Raw genomic sequence first — 21,048 nt, forward strand, 5'->3', positions numbered from 1 at the left:
ACATAAACAAGCCGCTGTCGCGGTCCGCACGTAACTTCCGGTAAACTCCGCTAATATAAATAACAACAAAGTTCTTTAAACATAGTTTATTTGTATAACAAGCAAACAAAACAACACATAGATTACCTAGGAAACCAAAACATTTGTTATTTTCGACGAGGCATTTGTTCAAGAGATGAGTTTAGCAACTAGTCAGACCATTAAAAAAACGAAACCGGAAGTAAGGTTCGGATCCAGACGTGTATCACGTGCGTCCGATAAAACCGTCTATATGCACTACTGAGGGCTCTTAAACGCGTTCTGCTCACACACAGACGGAGGGTGAATTCCAAACAGCACTTCAGGAAGAAGATGCAGCAGTCGCTTCACATAAAAACATTACGTTGTTTTTCATTGCTCTATTCAGCAAATGTTGTTAATGGACTACAGTATGACACACAGTAGCGCAACTCTGGACCTGACTGCGTACAGAAATCTGTTCACTTAAGCGCCTTTTTGCGGTTAAATTGTTTAACCATTTAAACATTTGCAAGCCTTAGAAACATAAACTTTCCCTATTTAAATTGCATATTAATCCACGAATCGCATGCAAGCAGAACCGCTGGTCCGTCACAGCACTACCCAAAGCTTCCGATTAGCTTCCGATGCGGCCAGTGCAGTCGACATGTGTTCGCTAATGTGTGGCCGCGCTCGGGCAGGTTGTAGGTGACGGAGAGAGGGGAATAACAGCGAGCTCATCAGACATTTCCGAAAAATAAACATTGTTCAAGAGTCCTGCGGCTCGAGTCCGAGTCGAGTCTGAAGTCTTTGAGGACGAGTCTCAAGTCGAGTCTGAAGTCACTGTGTGTGCGACTTAAGTCCGAGTCTCAAACTCGAGTCCCTATCTCTGATCGAACCTGGAAGCAGATGAGCTAAAGCAGCAGACCACGACGGGTGCCACTCCTAAACTTGGCACAGGTTCACCAAAATTGGAACTGGAATTGGAAAAAACCCACTCTGCCCACTCTGATAAGTCTCAATTTCAGCCGGGACATTCAGATAGAAGGGCCGAATTTGGCGTAAACACCATGAAAGCATGGACCTTTCTGCCTTGTATCAAAGGTTGTATCAAAGGTTTAGACTGGTGGAAGTGTAATGGCATTTTACACGGTATGCGGCAGCTGCGAGTGTTAATTTTCAATAGAGGACGTGCGGAAAGTGGCAAAACGGGGGTGGTTAAAGAAGTGCCTTGCTCGTGCACCCAAAATCATGCCCCTTCCACGAACACGGCTCTTCATGGCAGAAATATGAAATATAAACATATTTGCACTAAATGCTACACAAAACCCTTCCACTACATGACAAAAGATGTAACCGCGCGGCGATTTGGCCGTGTACCGTGTGAAACGACCATAATGGTGTGGGGGATATTTTCTTGGCCCTTAGTACCAATTGAGCATCGTTTTTAAATTCCACGGCCTACCTGAGTATTGTTGCTGACCATGTCCATCCCTTTATGACCACGTCTGATGGTTACTTCCAGCAGGATCACCGTGTCACAAAGTGTCTTCCACAGTCACCAGATATCAATCCAATAACGCATCTTTGGTATGTGGTAAAACGGGAGATTCAGATCATGGATGTGCAGCCGACAAATCTGTGTGATGTTATCATGTCAATATAGATCAAAATCTCTGAGGGATGTTTTCAGGACCTTGTAAAATCTATGCCATGAATAATTAAGGCAGCAAAAGGGGGTCCAACACGGTACTAGCAAGGTGTGCCTAATAAAGTGTCCGTTGAGTGTATCTTGCTGCCCTGAATCTTAAAGGTCACCTATTTCATCGCTAAAAACAATGTTATTTTGTGTATTTGGTATAATGCAATGTGTTGTTTATGTTTCAAACACATTGCTTTCACATACCGTACATTTTTGTAGCTCCAGATTTCACTTTCTTCCTGAAACTCACAGATTTTGTTCAAAACTCATTGATTTGGAAAGCGATGTGTCCCTGATTGGCCAGCTAATCTGTACGTTGTGATTGGCCTCAATACCTCTGACATCAGCCGGAAATGTGACGCTCCTTACCGTGTTTGAAAGATTTGCTCACATTGCAATGCTAACAGGAGTTAATTTACAGGCCGAAGCGGGAGGAATTATGATAATGTCGGTCTTGTCCACGTCAACAGGCCCAGGAAGTAAACTGTTGCGTACAATCCGTGTGTTTGTTGTATTCCAAGAAAAGAGATTTATGTTGGAGACAATAACTTGCGTCATCATTTACTTTGGGGTTTGTACCGTTTGCATATCATTATCATGTACTCACTAAAAACAGTTGGGTTAAAAATAACCCAATAAATAACCCAATGGTGGGTTACTATAGCACCGACCCATTGTTGGGTTATTTTAACCCAATGCATTGGGTAGAAAGTTTAACCCAATTAGTTGGGTTATGAAATAACCAATTTGTTGGGTTATTTTTGCAATGCTGTTTTAACCTCATTATTATTATTATTATTATTATTATTTATTACTATTATTTGCTTTATAAATAAATAATACAAAACTTCCAAATACATTTATAATGCTTTATTTTCATTTAGTCATTTGCACCTGCATTTAAATGTATAAATACATACATGTATAGAAGCATAAATACATACACACATACATACATATATACATACATAAATAAACAAAAACATAAGAACAGAACAAATCTACTCCATCTTATCCAACTAAAAACTGCTTAAAAGCATAGTTCACACATTTTGTCATCATTTTCATCCTCTCATGTTCTTATAAACCTGTATATAAGTCTTTATTTTGATAACCACAAAGGTATATTTCAAAGAATGTTTGAAATCAAACCGATCATGAGCCCCATTCATTTTCATAGTATTCTTTTTTCCTACTATGACAGTCAATGGGGCTCATGATCTGTTTGGTTTCAAACATTACTCAAAAAATCTTCCTTTATGGTCATCAGAACAAAAAAAATGTATGTTTGTAACGACAGGAGAGGAAGAAAATTATGACATAATTTTCATTTTTTGGGGGAACTGTCCCTTTAAACAGGTGACAGTGTGTTAAGGAAACATCACCTGGTACAAAATGTATTGTGTGTTACAGAAACTACTTAACAGTAGTGAAAGGCTTGGGATACTCTGTCTAAAATGTAAAAAATATTAAAGCACATGTCAACTGCTGGTCTTGCTCCTGGGCCATGCCTCCCCACGAAAACAAAGGCTTGTGATTAGTCGAATTCATCCCATAACAGGACATGGGGTCTTCGTCCTACCTCCTCCTCCAAATACTGAATTATGTTTGTTTTCTGACCTAAAGACAGAATTTTCACAATGTAAATATGCACACATAAACAGGATAAAAAAACAAGTGTCATAAATGATACTTACAGGTTGAAAATGTATAAATGCTTGCTTTGCTTCTTGGTACTGTAGGAAGGCTGAACCATCTTGCTGGCCATTTTGTAAGGTTTTTAATGCAACATCTCCAAGAATGTCTACATTTAATGAAAAGAATAATTAATTAAATCTCAAAGCAAACACATCTGGCAAGCTGAATAAATACTCTACTTTGACAGTAGATGTCGCTGAAGAGCAAGTTCAACCGTTACCGGGGTTACAGTAAACAGTAAAAGACGTGCAGGATTAAACAGCGCTTTATCAGGCGACAGTAAGACGACAATATAATAGCTTCTTAAGACATTTCCATTCAGAAGCACATTTATATTACAGCTCTGTTTCTATAACACAGACCGGCTAAAAAAATATTTGGAGCCAAAAACAGCCGGTCGCATTCTCTTACAAAAGTTAAAAACGGTTTTTACTACACTTTAAACCAAAAAGCATTGTCTGTTACAGAAAACACGGTTAAAGCAACATGGCAATCAATACGCCATGAAACTAACGTAATACTAAAAAAAGACATGATTCATTTTCGTAAGGGATCATGCTGTTGGTGCTGTTTAGTATTAAAATAAATTGCGATGTTTTTCCACCTTTATGATGGTTTAAAAACGCGTGTTGGCATCAGTTAATCAATGGAACAGGTGTAACGGACAAAAACTAGACAACAGCGTTTTTGTACAAGTATTTGTAGAAATCGTGGCTGATAGTTTACTGTGTGTTAGAGCTTAAAGACACTTTGTAGCAAATAAAACATTACACAGAGATATATATTTTAAAACGTACCTCTCGTGTCTGTCCGCACTCAGCAGTGGCACCTGTCGACCATTGAAATTCAAAATGCGTGACGTGAGCCCGATTTTAACCCATCGGTCTGGGTTGTTATAGAAATAACCCAATACAAGCTAGGAATAACCCAACACAACAACCCAATATGTTTAACCCACCTGTTGGGTAAAACAAATAACCCAACGGTTTTTAGAGTGTACTAATACACACTTACAGTACAAACCAAAGGAAATGTAAAATAATGAATTAGACCATATGTGCCCTTTAAAGGGATAGTTCGGCCAAAAACGATATTAAACCCATGATTTACTCACCCCCAAGCTGTCCGAGTTGCATATGTCCATCGTTTTTCAGACAAACACATTTTCGGATATTTTAGAAAATATTTTAGATCTTTCTGTTGATTAAATGTAATGTTACGGGGTCCAGCAATGGTCCACGACCTTCAAGTCCAAAAAAAGTACGTCCATCCTTCACAAATTAAATCCAAACGGCTCCAGGATGATAAACAAAGGTCTTCTGAGGGTAATCCGTGCGGTGTTGTTGTAGAAATATCCATATTTAAAATGTTATTAACGTAATTAACTACCTTCCGGTTTCGCCGCCATCTTAGAGTCATCCACATTCAGGATGAGCGCTTACGCAGCATACAGCGGTTTCTCTGTTGCTGCTCTGTCCCCCGCCCTCCGAATTTGTCATACGTCACTAAGAAAAGTGCATACACTACGCTAATACTCTCTCCTGAGTCTAAGATGGCAGCGAAACCGGAAGGTAGTTAATTACGTTAATAACATTTTAAATATGGATATTTCTACAACAACACCGCACGGATTACCCTCAGAAGACCTTTGTTTATCATCCTGGAGCCGTTTGGATTTAATTTGTGAAGGATGGACGCACTTTTTTGGACTTGAAGGTCGTGGACTATGGGTGGACCCCGTAACATTACATTTAATCAACAGAAAGATCTAAAATATTTTCTAAAATATCCGAAAATGTGTTTGTCTGAAAAACGATGGACATATGCAACTCGGACAGCTTGGGGGTGAGTAAATCATGGGTTTAATATCGTTTTTGGCCAAACTATCCCTTTAAAACAGTCAAATGTTTGCAGGCATAATAATAAAAATGAAACCCGTCCATACTGCCACATCAAGAAAATGCTTCCTAGTGCAGCCTGCAATATGCATCATATGATGAGTGGATGTGCTGTGAATAAGTCTGAGATGGACTGAATTTATCTAACTTATCTAGCATTGTGCACTTTTCATTTTATCTTTAAAAAAATGTGCATAAAAAAACGAAACGTTTTGACGTTTCAAAAATGCATTTGCATGAACAAGAGCTCTCATCCTTTAAAGTGAGCTATTTTAAAAGCATTTTAACTAATAGCATTAAACTCAATCCAGTTTATCGCCACACAAAGTAAACTACCAGAATCACTTCCGTGCCGTGGTAGAGTTTATTAATAACTGGGTGAAACCGTACAACCTCTGGACTGCAGATGCCTTTGACTTGCTTAACAATGACAAGTGCACATTAGCGAGTGGTGGATTGATGGAGAGTAATCACCTTGTTAAAGCTGATTGTGATGCAGAGGGGATCACTCACGGGATATTGTCCCATCTATCTGCACTCAGCTCTGAGCAGTGCAGCTGCCGTCTGTAAGCGCGTAAGATGCGAAAAGGGATTATCTATGTAAATAAGAATGAGGGGATAAGTAAGACGCCGTCTCACTTCTCTGACTGGCCGTCCTTAGGTTGGCTGAACGCGGGCAGGATAATAAAAGTGCAGGATGAGACTGTTTTTGAGTTATGCGGTGTGATGGAGCTGAGTTTACTCGAGTGTTTAATACAGACGGATGTGTTGAGTGAACTTGACACTGGATTGTATGTGATGCAAAATTGTACAGTCTTTTGTTATTGCCTATACGGGCTTATGTGTTGCTTGTTCGAGGTGTCTGACATGGCAAGCATGGCTGTTGCTATTGCTACTTGCTATTGCTGTTTGTGATTTAATAACAAACACAAACATTTTGGGGCTTGTCCTGGAATTTTTGTGTTACGTGAACTGTGTGGATTGTTAACTCTTTAGCAACCCAGGAAGTGGTCCACTATCTTCCTCATCATTCAGTTATACCTCCACCCTCTTATGTGTTTATTTTCAACAATATAACAAGAAAAAAGAAACAAAAATGTAAAATAATATCTGTTTTCTAATTAGGTTATTGTTTAAAGTTTAAAGGTGCAATGTGGGACTTTTAGAAGGATGCTATATAATATGCACAACTAAATTATCAGTGGTGTATAAAGACCTTACATAATAAATTGTATTGTTTTATTACGTTATAATAAGTCAGTTTTTATCTACATTCACTGCGGGTCTAAACCCTAAACAGACAAACTGTTCTACAGAACACGTTTCGTCCCTACGTTGTCTCAGAAGAAGACATGTTTGTACTGTGGCACCAACTGTACCGTAGCTTCTCTTTGCGCTTCAAAATTGAGACTTGTTGCAATTCACAATCTCACCACTAGATGTTGTAAATACTGGACCTTTAAAGGGTCGCTTGGCATGTACTGCACATAAAAGATAACTTTGTTTAAAGGGGCAATAAGTAGGATTTTAAGTGTTTTATTAATCAAAATCAATGTCTTTATTCATAAATATGTGCTCGTTGGTGTCAAATGACCTCTGCCAGTGATCTGACTTTTATTTGTAAGCTTAGAATTTCTTCTCTTTACTTACATTGAACGGGTAAGTCCAAGGAGGCATCCATATCGTTCCACCGTATTAATAAACTATATTAGCAGACAGGGACAAAAAGCACTTGCCTACCAACGCGTTTCCACAACGCGTTTTCATTCAGAACACGTGAACCAGCTGCAACAGACCAGGAGATCAGTGATTACATAACGGCTACCGTAGTTGCAACACGCATTTGGAAAGGGGAGGAGCTAGTAAGCACTGTTTGAATGCAAAATAGATGGGGGGTAGATCCTACTGATTGCCCCTTTAAGACATGAAAATTATATGATGAAATGACATTAATTTTTAAAAATGTTTTAATGAATTTGAGTGAATGATCTTTAACTTTTGTTATGGCAACTAAAATAATTTGATCGAAAATTACAGCGCTTTGACTATTTTAGTTCCCGAATTATTGCTGCGTAATTTTAACGTTGCATACATTTTGTGCATCTTTGATGGCAAATAAAATCTTAAAATACAAGAAGATTCTTTATCTTTTTGTAATTGTTAATAAAATATTAGGACTGTTTGATACTAATGGGTTAAGAGATCCAGTACGTTTCAGGCTGCTAAAGACCCTAATATGCAATATGATTGGTGAAACATACATGCATTTAAAGGTAAAAGAGTCGGTTGCTTTTTCTAAAAGAGCACCTACAGTATTGTTGATTCTAGTTTTAACATTTCCTTTGGTGTGTAAGTGTGTATTAGTACATGTTAACAATATGCAAAAGGTACAAACCCCAAATTAAACGATGACGCAAGTTATCGTTACCAACGTAAATCTCTTTTCTTGGACTATAACAAACACACGAATTGTAATCAACAGTTTACTTCTTGGGCCTGTTGACGTGGACCGACTGTAAGACCGACTTTATCATAATTCCTTCTGTTTGGACTCACAGCCTGAGATGTACATCTGTCAGCATTGCATTGTGAGCGAATCTTTCAAACATGGCAATGAGCGTCACATTTCCGGCTGATGTCAGAAGTATTCAGGCCAATCACAACATAAATATTAGCTGGCCAATCAGGGACACAGCGCTTTTCAGATCAATGAGTTTTGTACAAAATCAATGCATTTTAGGACAGCAGTATATCCGAAGCTACAAAAATCGTGTTTTTTTAGCAGTGAAATAGGTGCCCTTTAAAGGAACACACCAACATTTCGGGAATTTGGCTTATTCACCGTATCCCCCAGAGTTAGATAAGTCCATACATACCTTTCTCATCTCTGTTCATGCTGTTACTATGTCTGATGCAGCCCCCACTAGCTTAGCTTAGCACAAAGACTGGAAGTGAATGGCTCCAGCTAGCATACTGCTCCCAATAAGTGACAAAATAACGCGAATATTTCCCTATTTATGTGTTGTGATTTGTATAGTCACACCGTGTACAAATAACAAGGTCATATGAGATACTGGAAACTATATTCTCAGAAGACGAAGCACTGCTACTTGGGCGGAGTGATTTTCACAACTCTCTTCTCCTCACCAGGGGCTTCTCGGGTGCCGCAAGCATATCACTCCACCCAAGCAGCAATGCATTGCCTTCTGAGAAAATATATATACTGTTAAAAGATGGCTGTGTCTCATACACTCTAAAAAACAAACGGTGCTATATAGCACCAAAACAGTTGCTTTGGATCGTAACGATAGAAGAACCATTTTTAGTGCCATATAGCACCGGTGAAGAACCAGTGAAGCACCTGTGTAGAACCATATAGTGCTATGTAGAACCATATGTGGTGCTATATGGCCCCTATATGGTTCTACACTGGTGCTTCACAGGTGCTTCACTGGTGCTTCACTGGTTCTTCACCGGTGCTATATGGCACTAAAATGGTTCTTCTATCGTTACGATCCAAAGCAATTGTTTTGGTGCTATATAGCACCGTTTGTTTTTTTAGAGTGTATGACCTTGTTATTTGTACACGGTGTGACTATACAAATCACAACACATAAATAGGAAAATGTTTGCGCTATTTTGTCACTTATTGGGAGCAGTATGCTAGCTGGAGTCATTTACTTCCAGTCTTTGTGTTAAGCTAAGCTAGCGGTGACTGCGTCAGACAGAGTTACAGCACGCACGGAGATAAGAAAGGTATGTATGGACTGGGGGATACCGTGAATAAGCTAAATTCCCAAAATGTGGGCGTGTTCCTTTAATATTGCCCTATAGGCAACAACTTATCAATGACACAGAAAATACTTTCATAAATTCATTTGTTTTGTTGAACACATAGCAAGATATTTCGAGCAATGTTTGTAATCAAGCAGTTTTTGAGCACCACTGACTTTTATAGTAGGATAAAATACAATGGAAGTCAATGGTGCCCCCCAAAAATGGTTACAAATTATTGCTCAAAATATTTTCCTTTGTGTTCAGCAAAACAAAGAAATGTAACTATCCCTTTAAGTAAATTTAAAATGTATAACTTTCTTATTTACACTGAAGTAAAGCTTTTAGTTATACTTGAATAAATTAAGTACTAGATTTTTTATGCAATTAAGTATTAAATTAAATTAAATTTGAAATGTAGTGAAGCAAAACAAAAACATTAAGTACAAATACTTGATTAAAGTAAAAATACTTCACTACTTTACATCTCTGCTTGATACTACATAGAAAACACTAATCTTTGGGATAAGGCATGGACAAATGCCACTCATATCATCTTCAAAAATGTAAAAGTGTATTTTATACCATCTGCAAAACTACTAAATTCAGTCTAAGGATGCAAACCTATTTATAAGTATGGTTTATTTAATAGGTACCGTAAGAATCAATGCTTGTCCTGAATTTTCTCTCTTGAGCCAGCACTTCTAACTTTATCCTGGAGGTCACAGGAAATAGAGACTGAGTGCAGATCATTTCAGTGGTTTTAAATAGACGATGGCATGTGGTGAACAGGGCAAGAAGTACTGAATATAATTTTCCTCATTTTAAAAGGCTTAATATTCTTCACAGAACAAATGTTATTTGTTGGGTCCTCATTAGAATTCATGAGGGCACCGAGAAAGAAAAAGGGATTTTATAAGCATACATTCGTCTAAGACACAACCGTTGGGGATATCTGCATAATGCACGAATCTTTTGTTTTACGCCGCTCATAATATATTCATTCTAAGTCACCCATAGGTGATAAAAGAGCCGATATTATGTAAATGTAATGCTTTTTAATGGTACACAAAGCAAGGGTGTAAAGAAAAAAATCCCGCATGACTTTCACACAAATATATACTGATCACGGTACCAGGCGTCCTATGCAAAACATTTCGAATATATATATATATATATATATATATATATATATATATATATATATATATATATATATATACAACCATAAAGTAGGCCCATTTCAATCTCTGTCATTTATCACCGCGTCCCAATAAAAGACAGAACAACATCAATCACATCTAAGTGCTTAGATTGATGAAGGAGCTAAGAGGTCCTGTATGGTGCGTCAGACGCCACACCCCTGATTTGCAAACGCCGCCGTGAGCAGCATTCTGATGCACGCTTATGATGTTGCGCCCCACCGTAAAGCTCATGGATGCGGGCAGCCTGTTGTTTTTTTCTCTCTTTCCTCTAACAGTCGGACTGGGAACATGGCCGGCTGATGCGGTAATGGAAAAGCTTTAATTAGGGAGGGAGGGTAATGAATCTGGCAGGGCCGTGCTGGAGGGAAAGTGACGCAGGACGCTGCGCTTGCCGCAGCCCTGCTTCTCTTTACAGCTCCACGTCACGTCTTGGAGCTACCACATTAATCATATGGCTGCAGAAATAAAGGCGAGCATCCGTAATACTTACAAATGGTGAGCCGGTGCAGCTGAAGGACGGGGAAGGTCGTAGCACCCCAGCATCAAAGATAACGTTGTATACAAACTAGAAAGACTATGGAATAGCATCACCCCTATATACACACACACACACACACATGCTTATCCTAGTGTGATCTTCCATTTACCCCAGCACACATTAAAAGTTATAAATGGGATAGCTGAAAGACAAGGACAGAAAGAGGACAAAGTGTCTAAAAATGGAGTCCTGGAATGAAAATGGCTGATCTTTTAGGCTCCTTTCCCAGCGCTTTGTTTTCTTCATTGGTTTGCACCTGCAAATGAACTACGTGCATTATGAAGATAATAATCCTGTTTTGCTTCCCCCGGTAATCAATGGGAAATGTCTATATGTGCTTGTAATTTTGGTGCCATTTTCATTATAGGTGAAACGTGCACTTTTTACTACCGGCATAAGCAAATGGAATTGCAAAATAATAATTGTCCATTTGCAATTGGTTGGGAAAAGGGATCCCTGCCGCACATTCACAGCATTGGTTAAGCAAACAAAACAACATTTTGGTAGCACTGCAGAGTTGCCTGATCTCATGGAAATTGGAAGTGCTTTAGCAAGGTGGCTAATTTGCATGAATTTGCACGATGTGAATCGTACAGAAATGAGTGATTATTAGAAAAACACAATAATGAATTCCTACCCCAACCCCACTCCTAAGCCCAAAGTCACTGAAGCAAAAACCATGTTGTTTGTAATGTTTACATTATTAAACATTTGTTGTCTTTTACTCAATTGTGTTGTATTGTATTGTGTCATATTGTTTGTTGGGTACCGCTTATCTTGTGTATGCTGTATATTTGTATTGTGTATATTGTCTTATGAATTTTAAACAGTCATAGTCGTATACAGTGTATTCGACTACAGTGTTCGAATTGGGGGGGGGGCTGGGGCTATAAGCATTGAAGGACCTCCTTTAAAGCACAAAAATATAAAATAGGGGGATCCCCTGGTTTATATTAAAATACTACATGAATTTAAAATTCTCATGCTGCGCTGCCACAAAGCGGTACTGTCCATTATTTGCCCCAATTTCGCAATAAACGAATCAGGGGCGTAGTGTGTATGTTTGTGATTTCAAATTTGGTAGAATGCATAGAAATTATGTCTTAAGCCCTATTCGGACGGGATTAGTTTTACAGGGGGACCTCTGAGAAAATCGTGCTTCTCAGAGGTCCTCTGTGTTTTTAGTTCTGTCCGAATCGGCCATGTCTGTGTTTTTCACTGACGACCTCCGTAAGAATTCCAGTGCAATTTACCTACTGTTTTTCGCCGAACTCAGAGGTCCTCTGAGACATTTAATCCCGTCCGGATGCAAATGTCTGTGTTTGCTCGCAATATCTTTTGAAAACGTGGTTCATTTCGTGTTTTGGCCAACGTGATCTGCCGTAAGGTCTTACTAATGCGCGTATATTATATTTCCTGTGTACCATTCATTCAGATATGGATGTTTTTTCCCATTCGGTGAAATAAAATAATTAAATCAAGACGAGCTGAATATCAAACACTGTGACTGGCCACTGTAATATCATTAACATTATAAGGTAAGAAACTCTGTTCAACTCCTGAATGATTATGTTAATTAATAAAGATAATAAATTGTTATTAATCATTATTTCTTAATTTCTTTGGGTTTATTAGCAGATATTTATATAAAACATGTATAGGCTAACGTTACTTTAGTATTATTTGTATATTTTATTTTGATTTGTTAAAATTAAATTTATAAATTACATGTTCTGTAATAATTTTACATTTAAAGCAAAATAATAAACATTACAAACACGCGTATCCAGAGCACGTGCTCTTCTACAACGCCCAAATGCATGAAACAGACACTCCCATCTCTGGAATAGCCTGAGAATTTTAATCCCGTCCGAATCGGTACATAAAATCACAGACGTCCTGGGGGACATGTTGAAACTCAAACGTCGTTTGGAAAACTAATCCCGTCCGAATAGTGCTTTAAGTGATTTTTTTTTGGCCACCCCAATATAATCACTGGGTCTTACCTGGCCACCCCTGAAAAAAAAAAACGATCTGGCTACCCTCCTGAAACAAATCAAAAAGATTTTTACCTGAAATAAATGTAAACCCTTTTTTTTCCGAGGATTTGTAGATTTAGGATTGGATTAGAGGCTTTTTTATTATTTCACACTTACTTCAGGGGTAAAAAATTGTTAGGTTTGAGTTATGGCTAATTCTTTGATTAAAACGTTGATCCAGGACCAACAACAACAAAAAAATGTTAATCCAGGATCACATTTTATTATTTTTGCCTGGCCAGGGGGGCTTAGGTAGGGGACCCTCATAATCTTTGACATAATCGAACACTGATCGTATAGTGCCTCCTATGTATAAAACTATCTGTCAGGAAGGCATCTTGCTCCACCAAAATTGCATTGTACATATACGTGACATGTATCTATCTTAAATGAGATCACAAATTAGCCACCTTATAAAATATGGGTGTTCCCAGAGCTTAGAGCATTGCATTAGCCATACACGTGTTTGATTCCCCCGAGAACACACATATTGCTTTATTGTACACATTGAATAGATTGTATGTTGCTTTGGTTAAAGCATTTCCCCAATGCATAAATGTAAAATAGTTACAAATTGAGGTGAGATTGTGTTGATGTATTTAAAGGAAAACACCACAGTTTTTTTAATATTTTACTATGTTCTTACCTCAACTTAGATTAATTAATACATACCATTCTTTTTTCAATGCGTGCACTTAGTCTTTGTACAGCGCCTCGTGAATGTGTTAGCATTTAGCCTAGCCTTATTCATTCCTTAGGATCCAAACAGGGATGAATTTTGAATTATATGGCACTTGCAGTACTTCGACCTCAGAACGCAGTAACATCATCACTCCTGACTACTACACCTCTCGCTTAAACTTTCGTCAATATTACTGCGCCCGAGGTCGAAGTGCTGCAATCTAAGTGCTCTTCCATACAATATAGTTCTCATTTTTACCCACTTAAAAAATCTCCACGTTTTATTTTGTGCCACCATACTTACTCGTGTAACTACTCATGTAACAGTCTTTAAATATGGAAAACATGAAAATGTTTGGTGGTTTCTAAATTCATCCCTGTTTGGATCCTAAGGAATGAATGTGGCTAGGCTAAATGCTAACACAATCACGACACATTGTACAAAGTTAAGTGTACGCATTGAAAATATATAGGTATGTATTAATTAGTCTAAATTGAGATATAGTAAAATATTGAAAAACGGTGGTGTTTTCCTTTAAGCAACAGTCTCAGCATATTAAGATGGGACTTAATCTCAAAAATGAATAGTAGGCAAAAGTTGCAAAGCAAGGTCAGCATTTAATCTCCTGAAATATTGTGACCTCTGACTGCTGTCCAGCGAACATATGTCAATAGTTAATTCTCATAAGCGCATGTAATCCATTAGCCTGGCTCCGCCCTCCTACGTGCTTCCGCTTATTTTTCATTTCGCTTCAGCAGTACGTCTGGGATGGCTCTATAGAGTTTCGTTTTCTCCTGCAAAAATCTGCAGGACCAATCAGCGAACAGATGGGGGTGGCTAAGAACGATGACGTTGAGGTCGTGCGTCAGTTTGAGTTGTAGTTCAGTAACGGCAGCGGAGAAAGACGTGAGAAAAGCTATTTGGTCCGTTGTTGCAAAACTGCCGAATATACAGAAGTTAAAGCCGGAGCAAGAACCAGGTTTGCTAACTTTTGTTTGTCTGATTATTCTGACTTGTTGTTTCCGGACGGTTTCGGTGCATGATATACGTCACGACCACACGTTAGCGATTGGCTTTGGCAGATCCTGAGTGACTCTGGGCAGATCCAATAGTTTTAAACTTCAACAATGGACCCTCCTTAAAGGAAGTAACGCTTTGCAATGGAGCGTGGCCAGACTCTCTGTACAAATGAAATGAATGTACGAGAGTCTGGTTATACCAGGCTAGTAATCCATATCATGCTGTGCCACATTAAAGATGTGTGCTGCAGATCAAGCCAACAGGATTGAAGGGATCAATAAAAGGGCATTAAAGGCCAGGCTCTCCGCATTGTTTAAGGTGGAGTGTGTGGATAATAGGCTTGTTGACGCTTGACAGATGAACGATTGTGCTGTGTTGCAGGAGGACGAGGCAGGAGACGGCCGATTCAGCTTCGCGGCCTACGGCATGGGCCCGGCGTGCCTGCAGGCCAAAGATGGCATGGCCATTAAGGGGAACAACAACAACGCGCCCACCTCCGCCAACCCCCCTGAGAAAACCGTGGAGGAGATGCGCAAGCTCTTCATCAGCCGCGCCAAACGGATCGACACCGTGTCGCGCGTGGCCTTTCCGCTGGTCTTCCTCATTTTTAACATTTTCTACTGGATCATTTACAAGATCATACGCAGCGAGGATGTTCACAAGCAGTAAGAAGAGATCCGAATATCCCCGTCTCCACGCTCACACTCCCCATCTTTCTGCGCCCGCCTTTATCTCAGTGCAGCGCTCACTTGCTTCCGGTGATGATGAGCCCCCAGCAGAGGTATTTATGAATATTTTTCGTCTCTTTCTCTCCTGCCCCCCCCCCCATGAATAATCCGGACCTGTGCAATAGCAATGCAGTAAAATGCATGATATATGAATGTGGCAATATATTTACTAAAAAAAATTCAAAACGACTGAAGTAAATATGAAACTTTTTGCAAAACGTCTCTAAGAACTTTGAAACCGACGACTGGGAATCCCAGAGGAGGAAAACTTTTTTTGCAACTTGAAGACGTACTGCATTGGGAGAATATGGAGAATCGTTACAGCTGTGTAATATATATCATATATATTTAAATTATAATACTTCCATGAGAACGCCTTTGAAAGTTGAACGTATTTTGAGATCGCAAGGCAGTTCGGGCTTCCATGAAAACAGGAGGAAAATGTGGCGGGTCCTGTAGACCCAGATTTGCATTTGATGTGTGTATTACAAGCACTTGTCAGAACTGTCCCGATGTTTAACTCTGATATGAATTACTAATGGAGTGCCAGTCAAAACAATTATTTATTCGAGTTGTGGTCAATGTGTTCCTCTATCTGTGCTCATTTTTTGTTCATGTGCCAAACATCATGTTGCTGTAATACATCTTATTTTCAGGTCTCCGAGAGGTCTCAATTGCATTTTTCATCTGTTTACATTTTCAAAGGACTGTGAAATATTAAAAGCTAAAACGACCTTGCTAAGGTGTGTGAAGGAAACATATATACACATACAGTATATATTTATGTATATGTATGTTTTGGCAAATTCGACCCACTCAGAATGCACCAGAAATGGACACGGATAAAAGCTGAGATCTTTCATAACTCATACTATTTCATACAGCTGAAAGTGTTATTTTTATAAGCTTGGTAAATAAGCAGTACAAGCCAGTGCCATGATAAAACTACAACTATATTTCAAACCAAATGTATATTACAGTGATTTTTCAAACTATATTATGTATGTTGTGCAGCAAAGGTAATAAGTGCACAAAGGTTTAGTTTATGAAATTTAAAATGCATCTTCATCTGGCTTCTCTATGCAATAATCATATATGCAATTATTTTAAGTGTTTATCATGGTAAATATGGATATTTTATTCTGAGGGCCCACAAAGACTTTATCCCGTATCTTCTATTCATCCTTGATTATGGCTATAAAATAGCATTGGGAAACTTGTCTATGCATGGCAAGGCTTTTTTGTGCTATACAGATGATATAGATGTCATTTTTCACTTTTGTAATGTTTCGTTTGACTGCTGGTATGAAGAGATCCACTGATTTAAAACATGAACATGGTGTCCAGGGCTTAACAGGCTGTGTGATAGATGATAGATGCTTTCTGTAGGATATGCAAGTTTGTACCATGCGTAACATCATTTGTTTTTTCAAACCAAAGAGTCATTTTGTCATAGCCTGTATTTATAACAACTATGCTTTTGACATTTAATTTCCTGTTTTCACTTCAGTCCTGGAAACAGACATTTTCAGTTTTGTTCAATTGTAAAATCTGTAATGTTTTAAAACGATACTTTATTTCATTTCAGGTCCCTTTATATTTAGACATTTTGTTACATAGGATAGTCTTGACTGGGCAACACATTACCAAGAAATACAAAAAAAAAGTCTAATTAATGGTATAATAATGTTTTGGTCTTAATAAATATAATGAGATATTTTCACATTTTGAAATAACTTATTGTTTATTTAAATGATCTGGCATCATGACATCATTCGAAGGGCTATTTTTGATTATCAATGTCAAATCCTCTTCTCCTGTATCAATATGATATTCGCATACATATGTATATGTGTTCGTAAAACTGGTTTATCCCCCAACATGGCGGGAATTCCATTAAAACACCGGATTATCAGAATTATATTTAGGACTCATTTAGTTGAAACCAAAATCATTAGTAATTCAAAGAGGAACATTGTAAACCAACAGCAGCACAATGTAGCAAGGTTACATATCATTTGAATTTTGTTGACAGGATCTATTTTTGACATTCCTCATAATCTTAATTTTGATTAGTTCACGTAGTCACCAGACTAGTCTTTCTTAAACTGGTTTACGCTCCATCCGTGAGACTGATAGAGGCATACGATGTATAATATACATCACAATGTACAGTGTGGAAAGTGATCGAGATGCTTTTGATGTGCTCATTTTTGATGCAGGCTCTGAAATGGGACAATTCAAATATGTAGTCAAAAACACATTTAAAGAAGATTTGTAGAAATATTGTTCAGCTTAATGTTGCCGTTAATGACAGATTTCTTTATCGACAAACCCTGCTTAAGGCTATTTCTGATACTGCTCTCTGTGTAAATGACAACAGTTTTGCCCTCACACACCCAACGTGCTAAACGCAATATAAAAGACGCGAACATCTGAGATTAATCCTGGCTTGGGAATACAAGGGCAATGTGATGTGAAATGTGTTCTGTATACAAAACAGGTTTTTTTTCTTTGGCCTGAGAATCATGCAAATGTCATTTTATTGTCCATATGATTTCAGTCAATCGAAATTATTGAGGCATGATATTGTTTTTGGCTTTCGCATTTATTTCTTTAACCCCTTTGTTGTTTTGAACAATGACACATTGCGTACTTTATATTGTAATCGCCCATGAACCGATGATGTCAGAGTGACAGTGGGCATGGTGATCTGATGTAAGCAATGTATGCAAAACTGTGGGTAAAGTTTTCATTTTTGCACAAGTTGGTATGGCCTTAATTTTTTGGTTGATTTGCTTAAATTGTGTATTGGCACAAAGTGCATCTCTTCATTTGCTTATTGACAGAGTGCATCGGAGTGCACTTCCAATTGGTGAAGAAAAAAAATGCAGATCCTTATTTTTATGTTCCAATACTAAAATGTGGAATTTTGCATGAATAGAATTAAAATGGCAGATATTTTTTGGCTTGTACAGAAATGTGAGCAATTTGAAGAAAAAAAGGAATGTACCATTTCTGCTATATCTGTATATAACACGATATTTATTGAAATATGTCATAATGCTAAATCTAATTCTACTATTAAAGGTTTTCTGAACTAAAATATCTCAACTGTTTGTGAGAGTTGTGAAGTTTGTGAGAGCTGAATCTTTAACTATTGCAGTGACTTATGAGTCAGTGATGCTCATTGGTGTCTAAAGGTATATTTAGTAAGCAATTCATCTAATCTTGATAAAAAAAAAATCAGTTTCTTTATTTATAATGAGGCATAGAAGAAATGCAGCTTTGAATGTAAAAAGTAGCAGGGAAGTATCATGTGAAAAATTGACCTCTGCATTTAACCCATCCCAGTGAGTTAACACACACACACACACACAGAGCAGTGGGCAGCTATCCCAGCACCCGTGAAGCGATTAGGGTAAGGTGCTCAACGGAACCACAGTCACAACCCACCGGCCATGAGATTCGAACCGGCAACTCTCGGGTTACAAGCCCTAACTTCACCTATTTGTAACAGTATGAAGATAAAATAAAAATATAAGTATACTAACTCCTGAGGCTCTTTATCAATAACTTGACCGTGTAACCAAGTAATGTTGGTTATTTTTTGACAAAATAAATTATATAATAATTACCCTATATTGTTTTAGAAGCACTCGTCACTGGGGCAGTACCCTTCCTTGTGTATGGTGCATTTCTTCGCGGCACCCCAAAGAAAATTTGTGACAAAAAACTGTTCTAAAACTCAACATTTTAATAAAAAAAAACATTAAATTATACAAAAAAGTAGTACTTTTGGTTAGTAGCCTTATTTTTCTTATAGGTTTAATTACACAGAATTCATGATAAATGAATGTATTTGATAAAATGCCATAAAACTGGGGCCCCCTGGCACCATCTCGCGGCCCTGGCCCCCAGTTTGAAAACCACTGCCTTAGAGGTACATATTGTACCAAATGTATACACATTTGTCATAGGTGTCATTTACACTGGGGACATGTCCCCACCACTTTTTGAAATGGCTGATTTTGTCCCCACCGCTTTTTGAAAAAAATTTGTTAAAATGTTCTGAAAAATCAAACAATACTTGTGTGACTTACACTGCAAAAATGACTTTCTTACTTAGTAATTTTGTCTTGTTTTCAGTATAAATATCTAAAAATTCTTAAATCAAGATTTCTTTTCTTTTTCTTGATGATCAAAATGACCTAAGCATATAGGTCTATTTTTTAGACAAAAAATATACAATTTAAATGAATTTGTGATTAAAACAAGCAAAAATATCTGCCAATGGACTGAAAAAAAATCTAAAATTACATTTCTTTTTTCTTAAACACTTAATTTAAGCAAAATTTTCTCACACCATTGGTAGAAATTCTTAGTATTTTTGTCTTTTTTTCAGTAAAAATATCTAAAAATTCTTAAATCAAGATGCTTTTTCTTGATGAGCAAAAATCTAGTTTTTAGACCAAAAATATCAAATTTAAGTGATTTTGTGCATAAAACAAGCAAAAAAATTATATATATATATATATATATATATATATATATATATATATATATATATATATATATATATATATATATATATATATATACACACTTTACAATAAGGTTGTATTTGTTAACATTCGTAAATGCATTAGCTAATGAACTAACAATGAGCAATATTTTTTCCGCCTTTATTAATTCTTGTTAATGTTAATACAGTTGTTCATGTTGATTCATGGTGCATTAATTAATGTAATCAGTAACACCTTCTTATTGTAATAATATATTAGTAAATGCCAAAAATAACATGAATTAAGATTAATAAATGCTGTAGAAGTATTGTTCAGTGTTAGCTCATTCCAGGGTTTTATTTTTCACATAGACAATTGTATAGAGGCTATTTAACCAGTAGTTAAATTACAGTCAGGTCTGCACCATGGACAGAATAAAAAATTAAATAAAAATGACACACACACACACTAAAAATGGCTGGGTTATTTTTGACCCATAATGGGTAAATATTGGACAAAACTGGGTTAAAAATTATCCAATGTTGGGTTGTTTTTATGCAACCATGGATTATAATAACACAACAGTTGGGTTAAAACAAAACAGCATTAGGTCAATTTTAAATCGGCTGTGTGTTCTGTCTAATATTTACCCATTATGGGTCAAAAATAACCCAGCCATTTTTAGAGTACAGAATAAAATTATTAATGTTAGCTAATGCATTTACTAATGTTAACAAATGCAACCTTAATGTAAAGTGTTACCAAATATTTTAACATCATATGATACTAACATAAACACAAGTCCACAATGTGCATGTGCAAATTTAAAACTATTTTAAGTTTTTATTAGTTCATAATGCATTAATTAATGTTAACAGTTACAATGCTTGATTTTATAAATGTATTAGTAAATGCTGAAATTAACATAAACTAAGATCAATAAATGCTGTAGAAGTAGTGTTTATTGTTAGTTCACGTTAGCTAATAAACACAAAGTTAATGTTAAGTGTTACCATTGTTTCTTTTTAAGAGTTGTCTATACAGTGTTGAGTATGCAGCAGTGGTTATTCATTGAACATATCAGAAATAGCCTTTTTCCAGCATTTCCTCTCATATTGTGTGTTCATTCTCTTTTTATGAAACACATAACCTTGGTCTATAGTTAAATGCTAATCCATGACTATTATGAGTATTTATTAATTTTTTATGATTCAAATTCAAAGCGGTGTTTATGGCTGGATATACATTTGCCAGATATTTCT

At 37.1% G+C, this 21,048-nt stretch overlaps 1 protein-coding gene and 1 long non-coding RNA gene across 3 annotated transcripts in view; one reads left to right on the forward strand and one right to left on the reverse strand.

The window, feature by feature from the left end:
- The window catches only part of glra1 (glycine receptor, alpha 1), a 60,120-nt gene extending 41,725 nt beyond the window's left edge, over positions 1 to 18,395 (forward strand). For both annotated transcript variants that reach the window (XM_065271547.2, XM_065271553.2), the window contains one exon: positions 14,935 to 18,395. In XM_065271547.2, the coding sequence (XP_065127619.1) occupies positions 14,935 to 15,222 (288 nt within the window). In that variant the 3' untranslated portion in view covers positions 15,223 to 18,395. The remainder of the gene's footprint in view (positions 1 to 14,934) is intronic.
- Positions 2,599 to 4,367, reverse strand: LOC135748296 (uncharacterized). The gene is made up of 3 exons (XR_010532009.2): positions 4,195 to 4,367; positions 3,397 to 3,503; positions 2,599 to 3,319 (listed from the first exon to the last, which is right to left on the reverse strand). It is a non-coding gene; the product is annotated as an uncharacterized lncRNA (long non-coding RNA).
- Positions 18,396 to 21,048: the final 2,653 nt, after the last annotated feature.

Source organism: Paramisgurnus dabryanus, chromosome 16 (genome assembly GCF_030506205.2).
Source record: "Paramisgurnus dabryanus chromosome 16, PD_genome_1.1, whole genome shotgun sequence".
Classification (NCBI taxonomy): Eukaryota; Metazoa; Chordata; class Actinopteri; order Cypriniformes; family Cobitidae; genus Paramisgurnus; species Paramisgurnus dabryanus.